At 41.0% G+C, this 19257-nt stretch overlaps 1 protein-coding gene across 2 annotated transcripts in view; it reads right to left on the reverse strand.

Annotated features, from left to right (window-relative positions):
- SNRNP200 (small nuclear ribonucleoprotein U5 subunit 200) overlaps positions 1-19257 on the reverse strand; it is a 1344735-nt gene that overhangs the window by 329189 nt on the left and 996289 nt on the right. For both annotated transcript variants that reach the window (XM_044084204.1, XM_044084205.1), the window contains one exon: positions 13106-13284. In XM_044084204.1, coding sequence (XP_043940139.1) covers positions 13106-13284 — 179 coding nt within the window. The remainder of the gene's footprint in view (positions 1-13105; positions 13285-19257) is intronic.

Here is a 19257-nt window from a genome sequence, read left to right on the forward strand (position 1 = left end):
ATCAGATTTCCTTTCACAACTACCTTTTTATGTGAAAAGGGGTGAGAGCTAGTGAAATATAATAGACTATTGGAACATGTGGGCTTCCTGTATATATAGGAGATGAAGTACCTATTTATAAAAATTCTTAATCAATAACAAGTTTTGTGTCTTTCGGCTTTTCCCGGTTAGGGGTCGCCACAGCGGAACTCCGGTCCGCTAATGATTGGCAGTTGATTTTTATGTACCGGCTTGCCAGGCCTGACGCACAACCTTCAATGAAGGTACGCCCATTCACGCATATCTCCACGCAGATGATGCTCTAGCTGAGAATCGAACCAGACAGCATCTTACTGTGAGGCGACAACGCTACAGCAGCACCACCACCGCGGGTACACAGCTCTATATATATATATATATATATATATATATATATATATATATATATATATATATGTGTGTGTGTGTGTGTGTGTGTGTAGTACTTGGATTTAATGAATATGGATACAACTTCACCTTTGTTTCAAGCTCGTTTTGAGGTCTGCATGTGTGAAAGGTATTAAAACCTTGTATGGCCGGGGTGCTCTCTATGGCCTTGAATCAAGTATGGGTGACTGCACAGACGTCAGCATCTTCCAAGGTGAAGTGTTTCCAGGATGTGCAGTCTACTGTTTAGGCTCCTAGCATTAAGCAACATGACCTTCAGTTTGTCTCTAGTGGATTTCTTTACATCGGAAGTTTTGTTATTTTAACATTGCCTAAAAAAGGCACTATGGTGGAGGCAAGTGTCTTTGCCAGTATCCGAAAGCCTTGAGGAGACAGGTTAAGGCCATCTCCGGTAAAGCAGCATGATCTGTTGACGATGTCTTCCCAGGTTGTCAGATACTGGATCCTCCTGGAGTAATACCAGAAGCTAAGTCAATTATTGAAATAAATCATTTTTTTTGTCTGTATTGTGGCATCATCCTAGGAGAAGCTAGAATGCTGCTTATGGCTAGGGAGATAACCGCTTGGGACAAATTCTGTGTTCAGTCATGTCTCTCGTCATGTAGTCCAGACATGCATGTCTCAAATTCACTCACTCCAACATGTAGTATGGAAGAGTTTATTTGTGTCTTTCGGCTTTTCCCAGTTAGGGGTTGCCACAGCGGAACTCCAGTCCACTAATGATTGGCAGTGGATTTTTACGTATGGCAGAGTCATGACAGTAATTGTTACTAAGTGACTTAAGTCAGTGCATGATTTGACATACCCTGGCACCTGACCATGACCTTTTCCTCATCCAATCTGGTGAGGGGGGACATCAGTGCATCTCACTACTGAGTCGCCCATGACTAGGACATTAGGTTTTGAGGTGTTTTGCATTAGGGACTTAAGACAGTGATGTGTGTGTTGGTTGTAGTGGTGGTTTCTGTTTGTGTACCAGTATTTATAGGTTGTTTGTACTTGGGAGGTCTCTGGTCTTTTGGTAGGCTCTTAGCGAGGACCTCCACATCTGTGGGTTTACGTGTCTTGACCTTATCTTGTGTGAGTGGAGGTGCGTGTACACTGATAACCTGTTTGATATCATGTTTACTGTTACATGAGAGGAATGACTCTAGTTTTATGGTACAGTTACATCTCTCACATACTTTTGCTTTAAGAGCAAGTGGTTGTCAGTATACATGAGGTAATTGCTGCATTCCCTCAAGATGCCCATGTCAGGCAGGCAGGCTGGAGAAATGTTGGGAAACTGACTGTTCATAGTAGTAGGTAATTCTTAAGTACTAATTTGTGAGAGGGCAAATTAGAAAAGCTATTGCTCTGGGATAAACAAGGGGACTTGTTCTATATAAGATCAGGGATGAAAAGAGAGGTGACGCTGCTCAGTGCTCAGCTGCTTTGCCTCCAGAGCAACAGGGAACCTGGGAGGGTTTCACTGACTGGCGTCTAGCAAAAAAATAGTTTCTAGGCATTTGCAACTATGCAAGTTACCGCTAACCTCCACTGAGCGGTGCGCAGCTATGTGCAAATGGGAGGCTTATATACAGGTGAAATTTAACAGTTTTAAACTAGTCTGCCAATAGGAAATCACCCAGTGATCCTTCCTCCAGCAATCTCCAGCTCAGACAAGGCTATATCCAACACTTTTCTGCCACAAGGGCGCAGGGGAGCCCTTCTTAATGTAAAATCATTGGATTTGAGTTAAAATGTATGAAAAACAGGTTAGATTCAGCAAGTCTGGATCTAGTTTATGGTAACTACACAATACTTCAGTGCAAAACAAAAGCAGGTAATAAGCAGGCACAAACAGTAAAAACAGTCCAAAAGGCACTAATTCATGCAGTAAAGCAGTAAAATACAGATTGAAAACTGCAGATCAAATTCAAAATAAGCTTAATTTCTTGTTCTTAGCTTTGGATGATATGGACTCTAGTAGAAACACATTTGACCTCTGGCAAAGGACTTCAAACACAGAGCAGCTCCACTTGAGATTAAACTAGACCAAATATACTAAGAATAACAGGCACAATAAACCTTCAAGCACCAATTCCCAGTTCAGAAGGGCGGAGGCTACCCTCTCCTCCCACATGAGTGTAGGCCACAAACTTTCTTAATGTAAAATAACTGTTCTGAAGCCGAAGAGCTTAAACCAGAACTAATACACTTTTAGAATAACAGACACAATAAGCCTTCAACCAGCAATTCCCAACTAAGGATTTAAAACTACCACTCCTGCTACAACAGTGTAGACCACCAAACTTCCTTATATAAGACAACTAGTTTGAAGCCAAATGCTGAAATCAAAACCAAGAGGCTTAGAAAGGAAAGTTGTGTAAAATCTTACCATAAGCATAGATGTCCCTCTCTTCCATGTTACAGTACTCTACTTGTGGGTTTACCCTTCTTCCTCTCCGGTTTGTCCGGCCAGGTTTTCCAAAGATTTCAGTCCCTATTGGTGCATCGGATGTCTGACGTGGCAGCAGGTACGTGGGGTCATAAAGGTGGCATCTGCACACACCACCAGCCCTCAGAACATAAGAAGCCCCGGTCGGAGACAGTCCTGTGAAGGCATAGGCTGTCCAGTGTCACCCAGGAGAGCAAATGCAGTAATACAAGAGGGGAAGATGGGAGGGGGGGCATACTGCAACATGGAAGAGGCCATCTATGGCTATGGTTAGATTTTACACAACTTTCCTATGCCCTTCTATTCCAGTGCTGCAGTATTCTACTTGTGTGTGAGTAACACAGTTCACTCGGGTATGGGAGGTGGCCTAGTTGAAGTTTCCAGGAATCCATGTAAGACAGCTCTGGCAAACCCCGCCCTAGCTCTGGAGATATTGTCCAGTTTGTAGTGTTTGGTGAAGGTGTGAACTGAGGACCAAGTGGCTGCCTCCAGTATAGAGTTAGTGTCTAGTCCTTTAAAGAAGGATCCAGAAAAAAAAGGCTATGGCTCTGGTGGAGTGGACCTTGACATTGCCTTGCAAGGTCTTGCCATGGTGAAAGTAGCAGAAAGAGATGGCCCAGGAGATCCCAGCCAAAATGGTTTGTTTGCTCACTGGTTTCCCCAAGACCCTGGGGTGGAAGGAGACAAACAGCTGGTCAGATTTTCTAAAAGGTTTGGTTTTATTTAGGTAAAACCGAAGTTGTCTGTGGACGTCTAGGGAATGCAGCACTTTCACTATCCTCCTGTGAGTTAGGGAAGAAGATAGGTAGGTGAATGGCCTGGTTCAAGGAAAGGTCATTCACCACTTTGGGAATGAATGACGGGTTTGTCCTGAGGGTCACCCTGTCCAGGTGTAAAATTAGGAAAGGTGGAGAAGCCATAATAACTTGCAATTCAGAAACCCTTCTGGCAGAGGTCAGGGCAACCAGCAATACAGTTTTCAATGTGCAAAACTTTCAGGGGGCTTTGTCTGCTTGTTCAAAAAGGAGCTACAGTGAGTTGCTCTAGAACACAGTTAAGGTCCCAGGGAGGGGAAGATGGTTTCCTGGATGGTCTCATGTGCAATACACCCTTGAGGAAATGTTTGGTGGGGAGTCTGGATGAAAGGGGAAATCCATGGGAAGGCAGGCAGAGACAGCAGACAGGTGTGCCTTCAGGGATGAGCAATACAACCCTGTCTGCATGAGCTCACACAGGTATGACAGGATGAGAGGCATATCCCTTTCCAGCAGATCCAACTGTCTTTTATGACACCAGATAGAAAACCTTTCCCATTTAGAGAGATGGAATTTCCTAGTGTTAGGTTTCCTGGCCTCCTGCAGGACAGTCAGCACGTCCTCATTATACAGGCATCTAAAGGGATCAAAATCCTATCCACCACATAGTGAGGTGTAGGGATTGCCACTGTGGATGTATCTGAGTCCCCTTGTGCTGTGTGAGCAGGTCCACTGAGGGGGGTAACTTGTGGTGATTGCCCTTGGACAGGTGAAGAAGAAGGGTGAAACCAATGCAGTCTTTGCCAGTAGGGAGTCACCAGCAAGAGTTTCAGCGAGTCCTGCTGAATTTTCAGCAGGACCATTTGAATCAGAGGGAAGGGGGGGAAATGCAAACAGGAATTTCCCCTTCAATGTTATCGAGAAGGCATCTGTTGCTAATGCCTTGGGGTCTGATGCCCTGGTGCAATAGCCAGGAAGTTGCCTGTTTATGGAGGAGGTGAACAGGTCTATTTGTGGAATACCCCACCTGTGGACCAGATAAAGAATACATCCCTTTGCAGCATCCATTTGTGGTTGTTTGAAACAGTTCTGGTTAGGTGATCTGACTGTGAGTTATTCAGGGATGGACTGTAGGCTGCCTGGATGGAAATCCCCTTAGAGGTAGCCAGTTCACTCACTTGCAGAGCTAATATACATAGAAGGTAAGACTTGGTCCCCCCCTGCTTGTTGAGATACCACAGAACTGTGGTGTTGTCTACAAATATGTTTAGAGGCTCCTGCTCTAGGTAGGTTTGGAAGGCCTGTAGAGCAAGGAGGATGGCACTCATTTCTCTGACATTTATATGGTCTCGTTTTGTGTCTGTCCATCCACAAACCTTGTACTTCTCTTGCCCCAGATTTGCTCCCCAGTCCAGATCTGAGGCATCTAAGTGCATAGTCTGGGAGGAAGAGGGAGTTTGCAGTGGGATGCCTGGGTTACCTGAGCAAGCTACCATTTCAGTTCTTTATGTAAACAAGGGAGAAGTTGAATTCTGAACTCCAGAGGATGGGAGTGCTGGGTCCACACCAACCAAAGGTATCACTGCAATTTCCTCATGTGCATCCTTGCTAGGGGGGGCATGGGAATGGTAGCTGCCATGTACCCTAACAGTCTCAGGAATCGTCTTACAGTTAGCTCCGTAGCTTGCAGGGCTGTAAGAAGGTGGTGAGAAAGGGATACCACCTTTTCTGCTGGGAGGAAAGCCTTCATGATGTCTGTCCTGATCCTGGATCCCAGGAAGACAATGTCCTGCGTGGGACTGAGGTGAGATTTTGGGTAGTTTATCAGGAGGTCCTGGCAGTGGCTCAGAAGAGTTGCCTGGTCTTCTGCCTGGATTAGAAGATCTTCTAAGTATGGGAATATCTGAATACATTTTGCCCTGCAATAAGTGATGATTGGAGACGGGCATTTTGTAAATATCCTGGGGGCAGTAGAAAGTCCAAAGGGCAAGGCACAGAACTGAAAATGAGATGAGTCTGCCATGAACCGGGGGTATTTTCTGAAGGTGGACTTTATGGGTATGTGAAGGTAGGCATCCTTTACATCCAAGATAGCCATGAAGCCCTGAGGAAAGATGAGAGGGGAAGAGGATAGGGAGGGTGGGCATCCTGAATGCAGGAACTCTCAGGACGGGATTGAGACGTGAGAGGTCTAAGATTGGCCTCCATGGTCCTTCCTTTCTGGGCACCAAAATTATTCTGGAGTAGAATCCTTTTCTTCTTTCCTGTGGAGGTACTGGTTCTATGGTGCCTTGTAACAGTAGGTTTTTCAGGACCTGATGTAGAAGGGGTAAACTGGCTGGGAAGAGGCAGCGGGATAACCTGTTTTGTTGGGAAGGTGATCCAGGACAAGAAGTATCTGTTTTGAATGATGGACAGGACCCACTTCTCTGTGGTAATGAGAGACCACATAAGGAGACAGTGAGAGAAGCTGGTGGATAGGGGAATGGTGGAAGGGGGTGGAGGTTGTAGTACTGACAGGCAGTCAGATACTACCTGCTCTATCAGGAAAGGGGGCCTTTGGTTGGAGGGCTGAGAAGGTTTAGACTGAGGAGGTTGCCTTCTAGGGAGTCTTCTAGACCTAGGCAGAGCTGTGAGCCTGGAGGTTTTCCTGAGGAACTGTGTCTTGCATGGGTAGTTCCTCTGGAACTTGGGAATGGACAAAACTAGGAGGTGCTTTAAGTCCTGTAGCTCTTTACCTTTCTGTTGCAAGGATTTAAACAGATCAGCCACTTTTGCACCAAATAGGACAGAATTGTCCAGGGGCGCGTCAAGAAGTTTGGCCCTGAAGTCATCGGGGAGAGGCTGAAGTCGCAGCCATGAGTACCTTCTGAGTACTGAAGCTGATGCTGCTGACCTGGCGGAAGCTTCAGCTGCATCATAACTGCATTTTAAAGAGTGTTTATTCACTTGAGAGATGCGGGCTAGCAGGGAAGACAGAGGCTTTGGCTGCAAAGTCAGGAATATCATCTAGGTCCTTAGTGGCTTTATCCAGCAGAGTTGAGTATTTAGTCATGCGAGTCTGGTAGTTAGTGGCCCTGAATGCAAGGTTAGCGGGGGTGTACATTTTCTTTCCTAGCCTCTCCATGGTCTTGCTGTCCTTATCAGCAGGAAGGACAGCAGTGGTCAGAAGGAGCTTGGAGGCCCTATCAGAAGAGATGAAGATAGTGGCCGGGTCGGCAGGAGGGCACTTAAAGAGAAAATGTTCTATTTCAGACACTTTATAGAGTCTATCTGCCCTGTGAGGAGCTGGGGGCTAGGAATCTGGGCTGATGGATGGAGAGGCAAATGCATCCAAGAATGCAGGTTGAATAGGGGGTATATAGCAGGAAGACTAGGACAGTCCATTCGGATCAGGTCCATAAAACCTTTTTTGTACTTCAGTCATATCAGAGGATTGCCACTTGAAGTGGTCTTTAATCATATTAATTGCTTCCCTAAACGTTACGTCCTCAACAAGGGAGTGAGGTTCGACATAGCCCTCTTCAGGAGATCCATATCCCAGAGGAGATATCTGCGAGGAATAAGATAGGGATTCCTCAGAAGAATCAGAAAGATCCTCTTCTTCAGCCTAATCTGCCCTCCTTTCAGTAGTGTGAGGCCTAGGGCTAAGAAGGGGAGGAGTGGTGGCAGAGGCTTCAGCAGGAAGCCTAAGGGCCATGAAGACATTAAACAAACTCTGGCTGAAGGCCTGCCAGTCAGGCATGCTTTCAGGGTCGGAGTGAGGTGTCTAGTTTTTTGCTTTTTCTTTAAAGACCTAGCAGGTGTACGAGTGGAGACAGGCCTAGGGTCAGGCATCAGAAAAGTGGAGGCAGTGTCCGACGGGCTCGGAGTGAAAGCTGCCCCCCCCAGCATCTAGGGAAGGCGCCTGTAGTTCCTCTGTGGAAGTGCCGTCCATTCAAGATTGTGCAGCTTCCTCAAAGGTACCCGCTTTATCGACATTGGTGGATGCCGGATCCTCAGCCAAGCTGACATCTGCTATAGACTGAGGTATCCAAAACGAAAATAGCTTACGCCTACTGCTATGTATTCTTTAAATACATTCCAACAACTAATTTTAAAGTGGTAGATAATATTAGTCAAGTAAAACTGTTTACTAGGAAGCTAAACCTTGCTATTATGTTTAATAACAAACAAGAGGATATTGGAGTGAACGTGGACAGCAGTCTAAAGGTACTTAAAAAGAAAAGTACATTTATTCCTGTATACCACCCAACAGTAGGTGTTTATGAAAAATCTGTCATTCAACAGATTTATCAATTAAATAACAAACTTAGAGGTAAAAAAGGAACAAATAATCTATCTAGGGAGGAAGAAATAACTAACTGAATTGAGGAATGATAGATCTGTTCGAGTGATGAAACCAGATAAGGGTGGCGGTATAGTTTTATATGATCAGCTTAACTATACCTCTAGGATTTTTATATTACACTCTACTGATAATTATGATGTGGTTTCACTAAATGAAGTTAACGTAGCTTATAGAAAGACCAATATGTACATTGAGGAATTTTTAATACATAAACAAATTGATTTGGATATATATAACTATTTAAGAATAGAACACCCAATAATGGCCACACTAGTAGGGATCCCAAAAGTCCACAAAAATATAAACGATCCACCATTTAGACCAATCGTCTCAGGAAGCAAATCAAAAATCTTCCCACTAGGGGTGACAATTGACACCATGTTGAAAAATATATATGAAAGAATTCCCCATCTAGTGAAAGATTCTTGGGAATTTCTCTCAAAATATCCTATTACATTGTGTAAGGATGATATTTTGTTTGTTACAATAGATGTAATAGATTTATACACATGTATACCGAAATCTGAGGGATTAGAAGCATTTGCCAGAAGTTTGAGAAAATACACAGATTTCGAATGGGACAAGGTTTGTCTAATTATGGAATTAATGAGTATTATTCTTGATCATAATTATATTTATTATGAAGGGGAGATTTTTAGACAAAAAAGAGGTGTAGCTATGGGGGCGGCTTGCGCCCCTGTGTTTGCGAATTTAGTCATGCTAGACTGGGAGGAATCAACCATATTCCAAAGTGAATTCTATAAGAACATCAAATACTATTCACGCTTCCTGGATGACATTTATATATTATGGGAGGGAAGTGTGGAACATTTACATCAATTTTTAGAGTATATAAATTCTAGTAGTGAATTTCTCAAATTTACTGTGTCAATAAATGATACAGGTTTGGCATATTTGGATACTTTTATTTTCAAAAATAAAAATCAATATTTATCTAGAATTTATATAAAAGCAACGTTTTCTAACAGTTACCTCGAATTTACGAGTAATCATCCTAAAAGTAGGATGAAAAATATTTTTAAAGGTCAATTGATACGAGCTGTAAGAATGACATCTTCTTATGCACTTATGTTGGATGAAGTCGACTTTATAACTAGGTTATTTAAGGACAGAGGATATGATACTAAAATGATGGAGAAAGTGAGTAAGCAGGTAGTGAAGGAATGGGGTATAAAATACACTCCATTATTGGGTTTAGCATATGGAAGTTCACATAATTATAGTTTACGGAACACGTCCAGCCTGATGTCCAAAATACTGAATAGGGCATGTATATTGGAATACGGACCACATGTTACTAAGATCAAGGATATTATAAGAAATAATTGGAATATTATCCAAACTGATGCCTATATTTCCAATATAGTAGGGACTGAACCAACTTTTGTATATAAAATGGGCCCGAACCTTAAAAGAATTTTAGAGAGGGGCCCTAGTAGAATAATTAATATTAATACACACACATATAGATGTGGGAATTGTAATTACTGCTATTTAAGTTTCGAAAAAGACGAAGTAAATTTGAAAAACATCACCAGAACCAATATAAAATTCTGACATGGAAATTGTAAGACAAAATTTGTGGTCTATATATTGCACTTTGTGGTGCATGCCCAGCTTTCTATATTGGAAAGACTGAAAGGCATTTTAATAGACAAATTTATGACCACATGTATTGTATGAAAAAAGGTGATGAAAAAAATGCACTTAGCAGACATATTAAACAGTTTGGAAAGGAGTATAGATTCACATTTGGTATTGTAGACATTATTAGACCAGACCCTAAGGGGGGTGACTGTAAAGGGTTCTTATCTTTTCGTGAAATGTGGTGGCAATTATACACAGATGCCTCCACACCCCCTGGATTGAATGATAATATTTCTGTAAAACCCTTATTAAAGTATAAAAATTAAAAAAAATTTACATTGAATTGTTATTATGAAATAATGAATTAAGTCTTATTTTTATTATTTTGTATTATTTTAGTCACAGTTATTTAATAATATAGAATATATTATCTCTCCACCTTGCCTATGTTTTTATAAGCAACAAGTATCAGTTTTTATAAGCAACAAGTATCAGTTTTTATAAGTAATAATTTTTAGAAATAATAATTTTTATAAATACAGTTTATATATGTAAGAAAAGCTTTTTATATAAAATGTAACATAAGAAAGTATTTACATACATCATTTTAGAATGAACTAATTTGATATATGATTTTGTCACTATTAATAACAGTGCAATGTACTTGTATAGTATTTTATGAGATATGTCTTTAAAATTTATGAACGTATTTGGCGCCAAGAAAGTTATTTAAACTTGTATGTAGCTAATGGCAGTTAGTTCTGAGGAAGCCTAAAGTCTATGCAGGTGAAAGCGCTTAACTGACTGTATGTTTTTTCGAATTAAATAGTGGATTTTATTCAACGATTACCATCATCTTGTATTTTTTGCTTTATCCTGGATTAAGTGTGTACCGATTCCCAAGAATACATAGCAGTAGGCGTAAGCTATTTTCGTTTTGGTTATCTAGTTGTGGCGAACGCTTGTTTTGGTGTATTATAGACTGAGGTATGGTTGAGAGAGGCACAGCAGATGAAGTAGGCCACACGGACTTGGCCCTCTTCTTAGGCGGTTCACCCAGGGCATCAGACACGACCTCCATCCCTAACGCTAATTGCTTTAAGCGCTGATTCTCTAGATATAGGTGTAAGGCCTGCAACAGGCGACGTAAGGTCTTGGGGACAAACAAACAGCAAATTGTGCAGTTCTACTGGTCGCGTTCCTTGTCTAAACAAAAGAGACATTGGTCGTGGGTGTCTTTGTGGGGTATCTGGCGACCACACTTGCACTTGCCCTTACCAGACGACATGAACAATATCAACAAAATAGGATTGAAAGAATCCCTAATGGGGTACTTAACTGAAACATTTTTCGATCCAACGCCCGCAAGAAGCAGGAGCACCTGGCATATGACTGGCAGCTGAAAAGTTCTGAGGGCTAGTGCGTGCAGATGTCACCTTTATGGCCCATGTTTCTGCTGCCATGTCAGATGTCCGACGCACCAAGAGGGACTGAAAATCTTTGGAAAACCTGGCTGGATGAACTGGAGAGGAAGAAGGGTAAACCCACAAGTAGAATACTGCAACACTGGAATAGAAGGACATCAACAGTTGCAATCTGGTTTGGTCACTAGCAGTAATAAATGCAGCCGAACAAATGCAACCGAACACTTTTAAAATAAACAGCAAAAAGCAAAATAAAGTAATAAAGTTGGAAAAAGCACAGATACAGTAAAAGCAGCTGAACAGAATGGAATTGTTTTTGTTTAAGTGGAAAAGAAGGAAACACAAGAGTAAGGGGTGTGGCTTCCCAGCTGATCTCTCCGCACTCAGTAGAATGAGCTGATAAGATGGGACTGAGAGGAGTTTTCAAAATCAGATTAATAGTAGGTCCGGGCAACTCAAAAGCCACCAAGTTTAAGAGGATAAACACAGTTGGGTGGGTTGGAAAAATCAAATGCAGAGATCAGCAATAGTCGAGTAAGCAAGCAAGTCAAATAAGCACTCCAGCTAAATAAAGGTGCCTCCAAAAATTTCTAGTTAAAGAGGAATGCTGCTTCTCAGCTCCTCCCACTAATTAGCTGGATGTTATTCACGATCTGCAAAGGAATTTTTTTTCTAACCGACCCCAGTTAAGACCGCTTAAAACTCCAAATGAACAAAAAACTTAAAACAAATGCAATATAAGAAAAAGATTAAAAAAAAAAAAAAAAAAAAAAAGTAACCACCACACCTTAAAAGAAAAACTTCAAAATCAAACGCAGATGAAGTATAATGGCTTCCTTTACCCCTCCTTTCACACAAGCTATGGAAGCTCTGGCATTCAGCTCCTGGTCTCCCCAGTTACATGCATCTCCTTCAGCATCTGTGCTTTCTCCATTTGTTCCTATTATACCAGCTAACCTCAAAGACACAAATCATGGATTATAGGTACACAGCAGATGAATGGCAAGTAGTCCAGTGTCTGGCCTGCTCGAGTTTAGTGCTATAGAAAACTGGAAGTGGCATGCTGATCACATTCATCTCAATCAGGAATAAAGGAAGGGGGCTTCTTCTATCCCCATGTTTAAACAGCTCATGGTGTCAATTACCAGCCCACACATTACTCAACAAATCCTAACATGCAGTCCTCAAGAAAAAAAAAAGCTCTAAACTGTTGTCTTAAAAACAAGCCAAAAAAAACACATACCAGATAATCTAAATTACAATGTTCTACAAAAGAAAAATCCTACTCAAATACTCAGATGACCTGTTCTACAGACTTAAACCTTGCCTGTGATATAAATAGGACCTGCTGGAGAGATAGGTATGTATCCCAGAGACGATCCAGTGTATGGAACAGGCTTCCCATTGATGTGAAGCACAGTTCCTCCCTAATCCAATACAAGTGCAACTTGGACAATTGAATGGGAAACTGGAAATTTATCCCTGGTTTGGCACCTATGTCTCTGATGCAAGCAGGTAACCTGCAAATGGTTCATCTCCCAGGCCCATGTTTATACTTATCAAGGATATCAGAACTCAGAGATTTGGGATGCATGGCTAGGCTTAAAAAGGCCCTTGTGGTCATTTGCCTAGTAAACACCTATGAACCTATGAGTAAGGAAACAGTACACAATGCATGAGGTCAACAAGTACAGCCGAGTGACGTCTCCAGGTGTTTCTGCAGTTACCGCCTACTGCGCCTCTAGGTGTCAAATATCGCCTGTTCATATTTGCATTAATAATTCCAAAGCCATGTTATATACAAGGTATCAGAAAATTTTATCTTGAAGCATACATGATGGCAAACAAAACTGTATTGATATATGACCTCTGTCAATGGGTATTTATTAAAAATGTAAGGTGATAACTTCATTTTTTAAATGCTGAAGCCACGCCCACTGGGAGTTAAAGGTACACACTCAAAAGAGCTCTCCTGGAGGGAATGAGTTAAAAACTTCAAAACTAAACATTTTCAACAGTGTTACTTAACTAGACCTGTCTACCTTTCAGACAGAAGACATAAGCAAGACCTTCATATTTCATAAATTCTGAAATTACTTACCTCTGCCTTTGGACATCTGCTGCACATGTGGTCAGAATATCAATGGCAGTCAAGCGGGTCTGTTTACGTGATGGAACAAATACAATAACGGGTTTCTTTGCAGAATGTTTAATGATAGCATGGTACACAGGCTTTGCCATTGAGAGCAAACGAGTCTGAGTATGACTGACATTAAAACCCTGTAATACCAAACACAAGAAAAAAAAATAAATCTATTCTGATTGTTCCTAGGCGCTACAAAGTAAATCTGTCTGCAAGTCAGTCTGCTGCATGCAACTGAAAACCAAGCAAAAGCATATTCCTAAAGTACAGCATTTAGAAATTGCATGCAGAAAGTAAATCACATCTCTACCTTAAGAATTGTTGTTTTACAGCCTGCTAAAATAAACATAAATCTTCACAAAGCAAGCCAAGAAAAATCAAATGTAGGTCTTACCATTAATCCAGATCTACTAGAAGTGGCCTATTAACTGGTAACTTGTAGGAATGTGTGGTACTGACTAGGACCCCTAGGCTCCTGGAGCTTCCTCAAATTTTTTTTTGTCATACCTGCATAACACTGCTCTGTCAGTCAGCTCTGCAGTTCTTTATTGGTGCACTGTGAAAGCACCATCACAGATTTAGAGGTCAGGCAACCTTAAGGCAATAAAGGAAGACACACTGATGAGTAGAAGTGCTTGAGCAGTTATCACACTGGGAAAAGGGACAGGGAACTGGTTAATTCTCAAAAGTTCTGACAACAGAAAAGATGGGACAGATATGTTACAGAGGATGGCCCACTTACAAAACTTGCATAATACTACAAACTTTTATATCTGAAAACTGTTCCATCCTTGGTAACCTACAGGACAGAATCCACAGCTCTTGTGATGTGTCTCAATTGAAAAAGCATACATTTGTTAATAGTGACCCCCAAAGGAGCGGCCCCTGAAGTGACAGCTAGCTTGTAATGATAGGCAAAAGTGTTTTGTGTTTGTCCATATGGTTTCTGCACAAATATCACCTACTGTTGCACACCTATGAAAGGCATGGTCTTCACAGGAAAGAGTTGTCATAACTAACAGTTTCCACTCAGATGAAAGACAGCGAAACCTGGCAGAGTCAAAACCACTAGGAAAAAGCAATTCTGGACACCTGCCTACCAATCCTCTGTAGTACAAAAGAGGCAAATGGTTCTCCTGACTTCCTCAAATCTCAGTACCCTGTGCATATCCATGCAATGCAATAGGTACCTTTTGCTTTGATAATTAGAAATTGCAGAAAAAGGAGCAGCCTGATTCAGGTTGATTTTTGCAACTACTTTAGGCACAGCAGATGGGCTAGTACGAAGATTAATTCCATCATTGTGAGAAATCACCTGTGATGGTTAATGGACAGCTCAGAGATTGTCCTGGCTTTCATAATCACTATAAGCAACATTTAATATCGGAGGAAGCAGGAGGTTTAAAGGGGCCATGGGTCAACCTCATAAGAATGAAATCCAGGAAAGTATTGGATTTCTGGCCAGTGGTCTTAAATGTGCCTTTTAGGATGATCTTTGCTCAATCTAGCAGCAGTCAAGGATGGAAACTCACTGCTCTGATGAAACTTAGTGGTAGCTGCAAACTGAACTTTCATTGAAGACTTGCTAGTTAAATAACTCTGCTACATTAGCATATGCTGGATGGAAGCCTGTTGTGCCTGTATTCCCCTCTACTGGCCCATATAAGGAACATTTTTCACTTGCCTTTGTAGGTTTCTCTGTGAATAGTTTTTGCGAGGCCAAGATATCCTTGACCTTGCTTGGAAAAGTTTAGACTGCCAGCTACAGTCAGAAAGAAAAGTTGTGTAAAATCTTACCATAACCATAGAAGTCTCTCTCTCTCTTCCATGTTGCAGTATTCAACATATGGGTTTACTCCTCTTGCTTCATGAACATTTGGCCAGTATACAAGAGTTTTCAGTCACTGTATGGTGCGTGGGACATCTGACGTGGCTCAAGAAACATGGGCCATAAAGGTGACGTCTGCACGCATCACCCCTCAGAACTGTAAGCCCCAGTCAGAACCAGACCTAGTAAGGGAAATACCAGACCTGTGCCACCCAGAAAGGGAAATGTAGCCTAACAGGAGGAGGAGGAGGGTGGGAAGGAATACTGCAGCATGGAAGAGGAGGACATCTATGGTTATGGTAAGATTTTACACAACTTTTCTATGTCCTTCTATTCCCATGTTGCAGTATTCAACATACAGGTGAGTGCCAAAGCTCACTGTGAAGGAGGGGGTGATGGTCTCTAGGAATCTGTGAAGGATAGCCCTGGCAAAACCCGCCCTGGCTCTGGAAATGTGGTCTAACCTGTAATGTTTGGTGAAGATGTGGACTGATGACCAAGTGGCTGTTGCAAGAATGGTAGAGGTATCCTCACCCTTGAAGCCATAGCCCTGGTTTAGTGTGCTTTAACAGTACCTTGCAGGGATTTCCAATGGTATTTATTTATTTATTTTACATTTGTTGACCGAGAGAGTCCAACTGGATTACAAGTCCATTTTCAGTGGAGGCCTGGGGAGAAAAGCTCCAAGAGAACAATTGTTTTACAAAACATAGTTTTAAGGACAGACTTTTACCATACAATTTCCATAGAAGAGACTTTGACATGCATATTAACTAAGAGATAGGATACATTTGTTCACTACAAAATAATATTACATTTTAGAAGATATTCCTAAGTTTAGGATTCCTGTGATAGATTTACTATCAGAGTAAAAGCAGAGACACGTGGAATAAGGTTTCACAACAGCAGATGATGCTTGCTATAGTTGAGAAGGATAACAAATTGATTTACAATATGTCTTCTCCTGGTTTTAGTTGCTTATGGAGAGCTCAACATTGCTTGGGTAGTTTTCCCTAACTCTTGGAGAGATGGGATGAGCAGTAGATTAACAGTCCTAAGTGAGTACAGTACTATGATTGGTTGGCTTAGCAGAGTTACTTAAGTTAGGGGAAGTGTTCTAATGAGACGTTAGCCGGGGGGATACAGGAGCACAATCGATTATTCAAAAAGTGAGTTTTAACAAGTTTCTTGAACTGTGATTGGGATTTGTTGTCAGTTATGTGGGCAGGAAGGAAGTTCCAGGGTTTTGCTATACAGTGGCTGCAGACAGACTTACCAGCTTCACTGTTATATTTGGTTACTTTGAGGAGGTTTTGTGTGCTAAACCACAAGGGTCTGGTGGTTGTATAGGCTTGCAAAAGATTTTGTAGGGCTGGGGTGTTTTCAGAGTTATGTATTATTTTGTGGGCTAGTGATAGCTGCCTGAGTTGAAGTAGTTGTGGTGGTTCTAGCCAATTGAGTCTTGAGATTTTTTTAGAGTGATGTGTTCTGATGGAAGAGGCTGTAGCGAATCTTACTATAACAACGATCAAGTTTGTTTAGGTCGGATTTGCGGAGATTTGTAAGCATGGGAGAGGCATAAAATAGGGTGGATAGTAGGCGAGTCCTCGCTATTGGTAGTTTTGGAGTAATCGGTGAGGAATTTTTTATTGTGATACAGCAGGCCAAGTTTTTTATGTACTTTTTTATGGTTATAGAAATATGTAGGTCACATCTAAGGTGATTATCTATTTCAACCACTAAGAGTTTGGTATGATTTGTGGGGGTGATTGTGGTCCTGTTAAAGGAGGAGATGAAGAAAGAATCAGTGGGAGGTGTAGCTCTGTGGGAGCTAAAAAGAGTACTAGCTTTGTTTTACTTGGGTTCAGAATGAGCCTTTGGTTTGTAATCCATGTTTCTGCTAGGGAAAAGCATTCTTGTGTTAGGGAGTGAAGGATGTCAACTGATTTGGCTGCTCATATTATGGTGGTATCATCTGCACATTGCACTACTGAGGCTTTAGGAATAATGTTTGGGAGCTGATTGGTGAAGAGGGTAAAAAAGTGGCCCCAGGATGGAGCCCTGGGGTATTCCTAGGGAGACTGGTAGGGAGGTGAAGAGTTGGTTTTGCCATATAACAGCTTGTTTCCTTCCCTCTAGGTAGTTTTTGAACCAGGAGATGGCAGGGGTGGTAAGGTTTAGAGTTGCTAGTGAAAGAAGGAGTTTATTGTGGTTAACAATATCAAATGCTTTGGACAAGTCAAGGAAGGTGGCAGATACAAGGAGTCCGTTGTTTCTGTGAGTATTGACAAATTTGGTGAATTATGTTAGTGCGGTGGAGGTGCTATGGAAGGGTCTATAGCCATGTTGTTGTGTTGCTGTTAGATTATTTTCTAGGAGATATTTCATTAGTTGCTTGCATATTACCTTCTCTACAATTTTAGATAAAGGGGGTAAGTATGGCTACAGGGCGGTAGTTATTGAGTTCCAGGGAGGTTCCTCCTTTATCAGGGGTGTAGCTAAGACTTTTAAATTTGTACTCACAGCTCTCAAACTGCTACCCCCCCCCCCAGCCAAATTACGGCCATTCTCGTAATTCACGGTTCTCTCTTTTAGTGTTGATGAAGAGGCATTCGCTGTAATGCCTCTTCAGTAATATAGATTCACTCAAACTCGGTTCCTTGAATTGAGAATGAACCTGAAAGTCAGTTCTTTGAAAAATGCAGCATGGTAGTTGGGGTGGATTCATGCTTTTGTTTTCTGTAACTAAGGTACAGGTTTTGAGCTTGAGTAAATTACTAACCAGCTGCTACCCCTAACTAGGGTGTTTCATTCACTCACACACCCCTACCTACCTCTTAGTGCAAGAAATATGGATAAAGCCTAAAATAAACAGGGACAGATATTAAATAATGCTCTTGTGAACTTAGAAAGTTGCTAGAATAACAGGATTTGTGCTAGTATGAATTTTTCTAAAGGACATGAAGCCTGAAACTCAAATGTCTGTCATTATTTAGCAACTTCAGCCTTCAATGATTTTCTAAAAAATCACAATTTATGAGGAACAGACAAAAAATATAGGGCAAAAATCTGGACATTCTGCAAAATTTGGACAGTTGAGAGGTATGCTACCTACCTACCTACCAACCACACACACACACAAAAATACCTCTCAACAAACCCATACATAAAACTGAGCAAAGGCCCAAAAATAAGGAAATTTTTTTTAAAATATTGCTCTTATAAACTTAGAAAGATAATAGAATAGTAGTAGGTCTTGCATTAGTACGAATTTTCTGAAAGGTATGAAATCTGAAACTCAAATGTCTGCCATTATTTTCTAATTTTCTAATCTGCCAGAAAACTGCAATTTTTTGAAAAACGGACCAAAAATGTGATGCAAAAATATAAAATTGCCAGACAATACAGCTGGGAACCTGTCAAAGAAGGGACATCATTTTAATATGAGCACTGTTAACTTGAGCAGCTGACAAAATTAGAGAATCTACAAGCATTTCTGAAATAAAAGTACTGTATAACTCTGATCATTAGTTACTTATAATTGTAAACCCTCCATGTTTTCTTCCAAAATTGCTATTTTGCAGAGAGATTATTAGGGGGAGAGCAACATTCTGAGCAAAAATTGGGGACAGTTGAGTGGTTTGGATATTCCTAATTCTATAAAGCGATTTATTTGCACATACCTCTCAACCTATTAGAGCAGGAAATCTGGACAAGGCCAAATATATTGGGGGAACATACAAACAGTACTAAAAATTGATCTTGTATAAACTTAATACAGTTGATAAAATAACAGGTCTTGCATTAGCATGCATTTTTCGGAAGATTATGATGTCTGAAACTTAATGTTGGTCATTATTTAGTGACTTCATTTCTAAATGATTTGCCAGAAAAGTTTTATTTTGAATTTTACAGCATGACCACCAATAAATATCTGCTAAACAAAGCAATGCAGTCTCACAATGAAACTAGACTTAGCATTAAAACTTCTCTACCCTTGAAACTCACATTCATTGAAACAGCATTGAAACCCACATTCAAAGAAAATACATTTTGCCAGTGGCAGATAAAGATTAACTTTGGGCTGTTTTCAAATCATAGGCCCCTTGCACATGAAACATACACGTTTTGATATACCTTCCTGATTGTATTAAACTATATTCTTTGTACAATACAGTATAGTTAGAGAGAGTTTTAAATTTATTGTTTTGAACATTTTTCCAGTAAACAATGAAACAAAATGCTTGCATCAATAATGACAAAACAGCCCAATTCAGAACAT

The sequence above is a fragment of the Protopterus annectens genome, chromosome 9.part0, assembly GCF_019279795.1.
Source record: "Protopterus annectens isolate FY-2018-M chromosome 9.part0, PAN1.0, whole genome shotgun sequence".
NCBI lineage: Eukaryota > Metazoa > Chordata > Ceratodontiformes > Protopteridae > Protopterus > Protopterus annectens.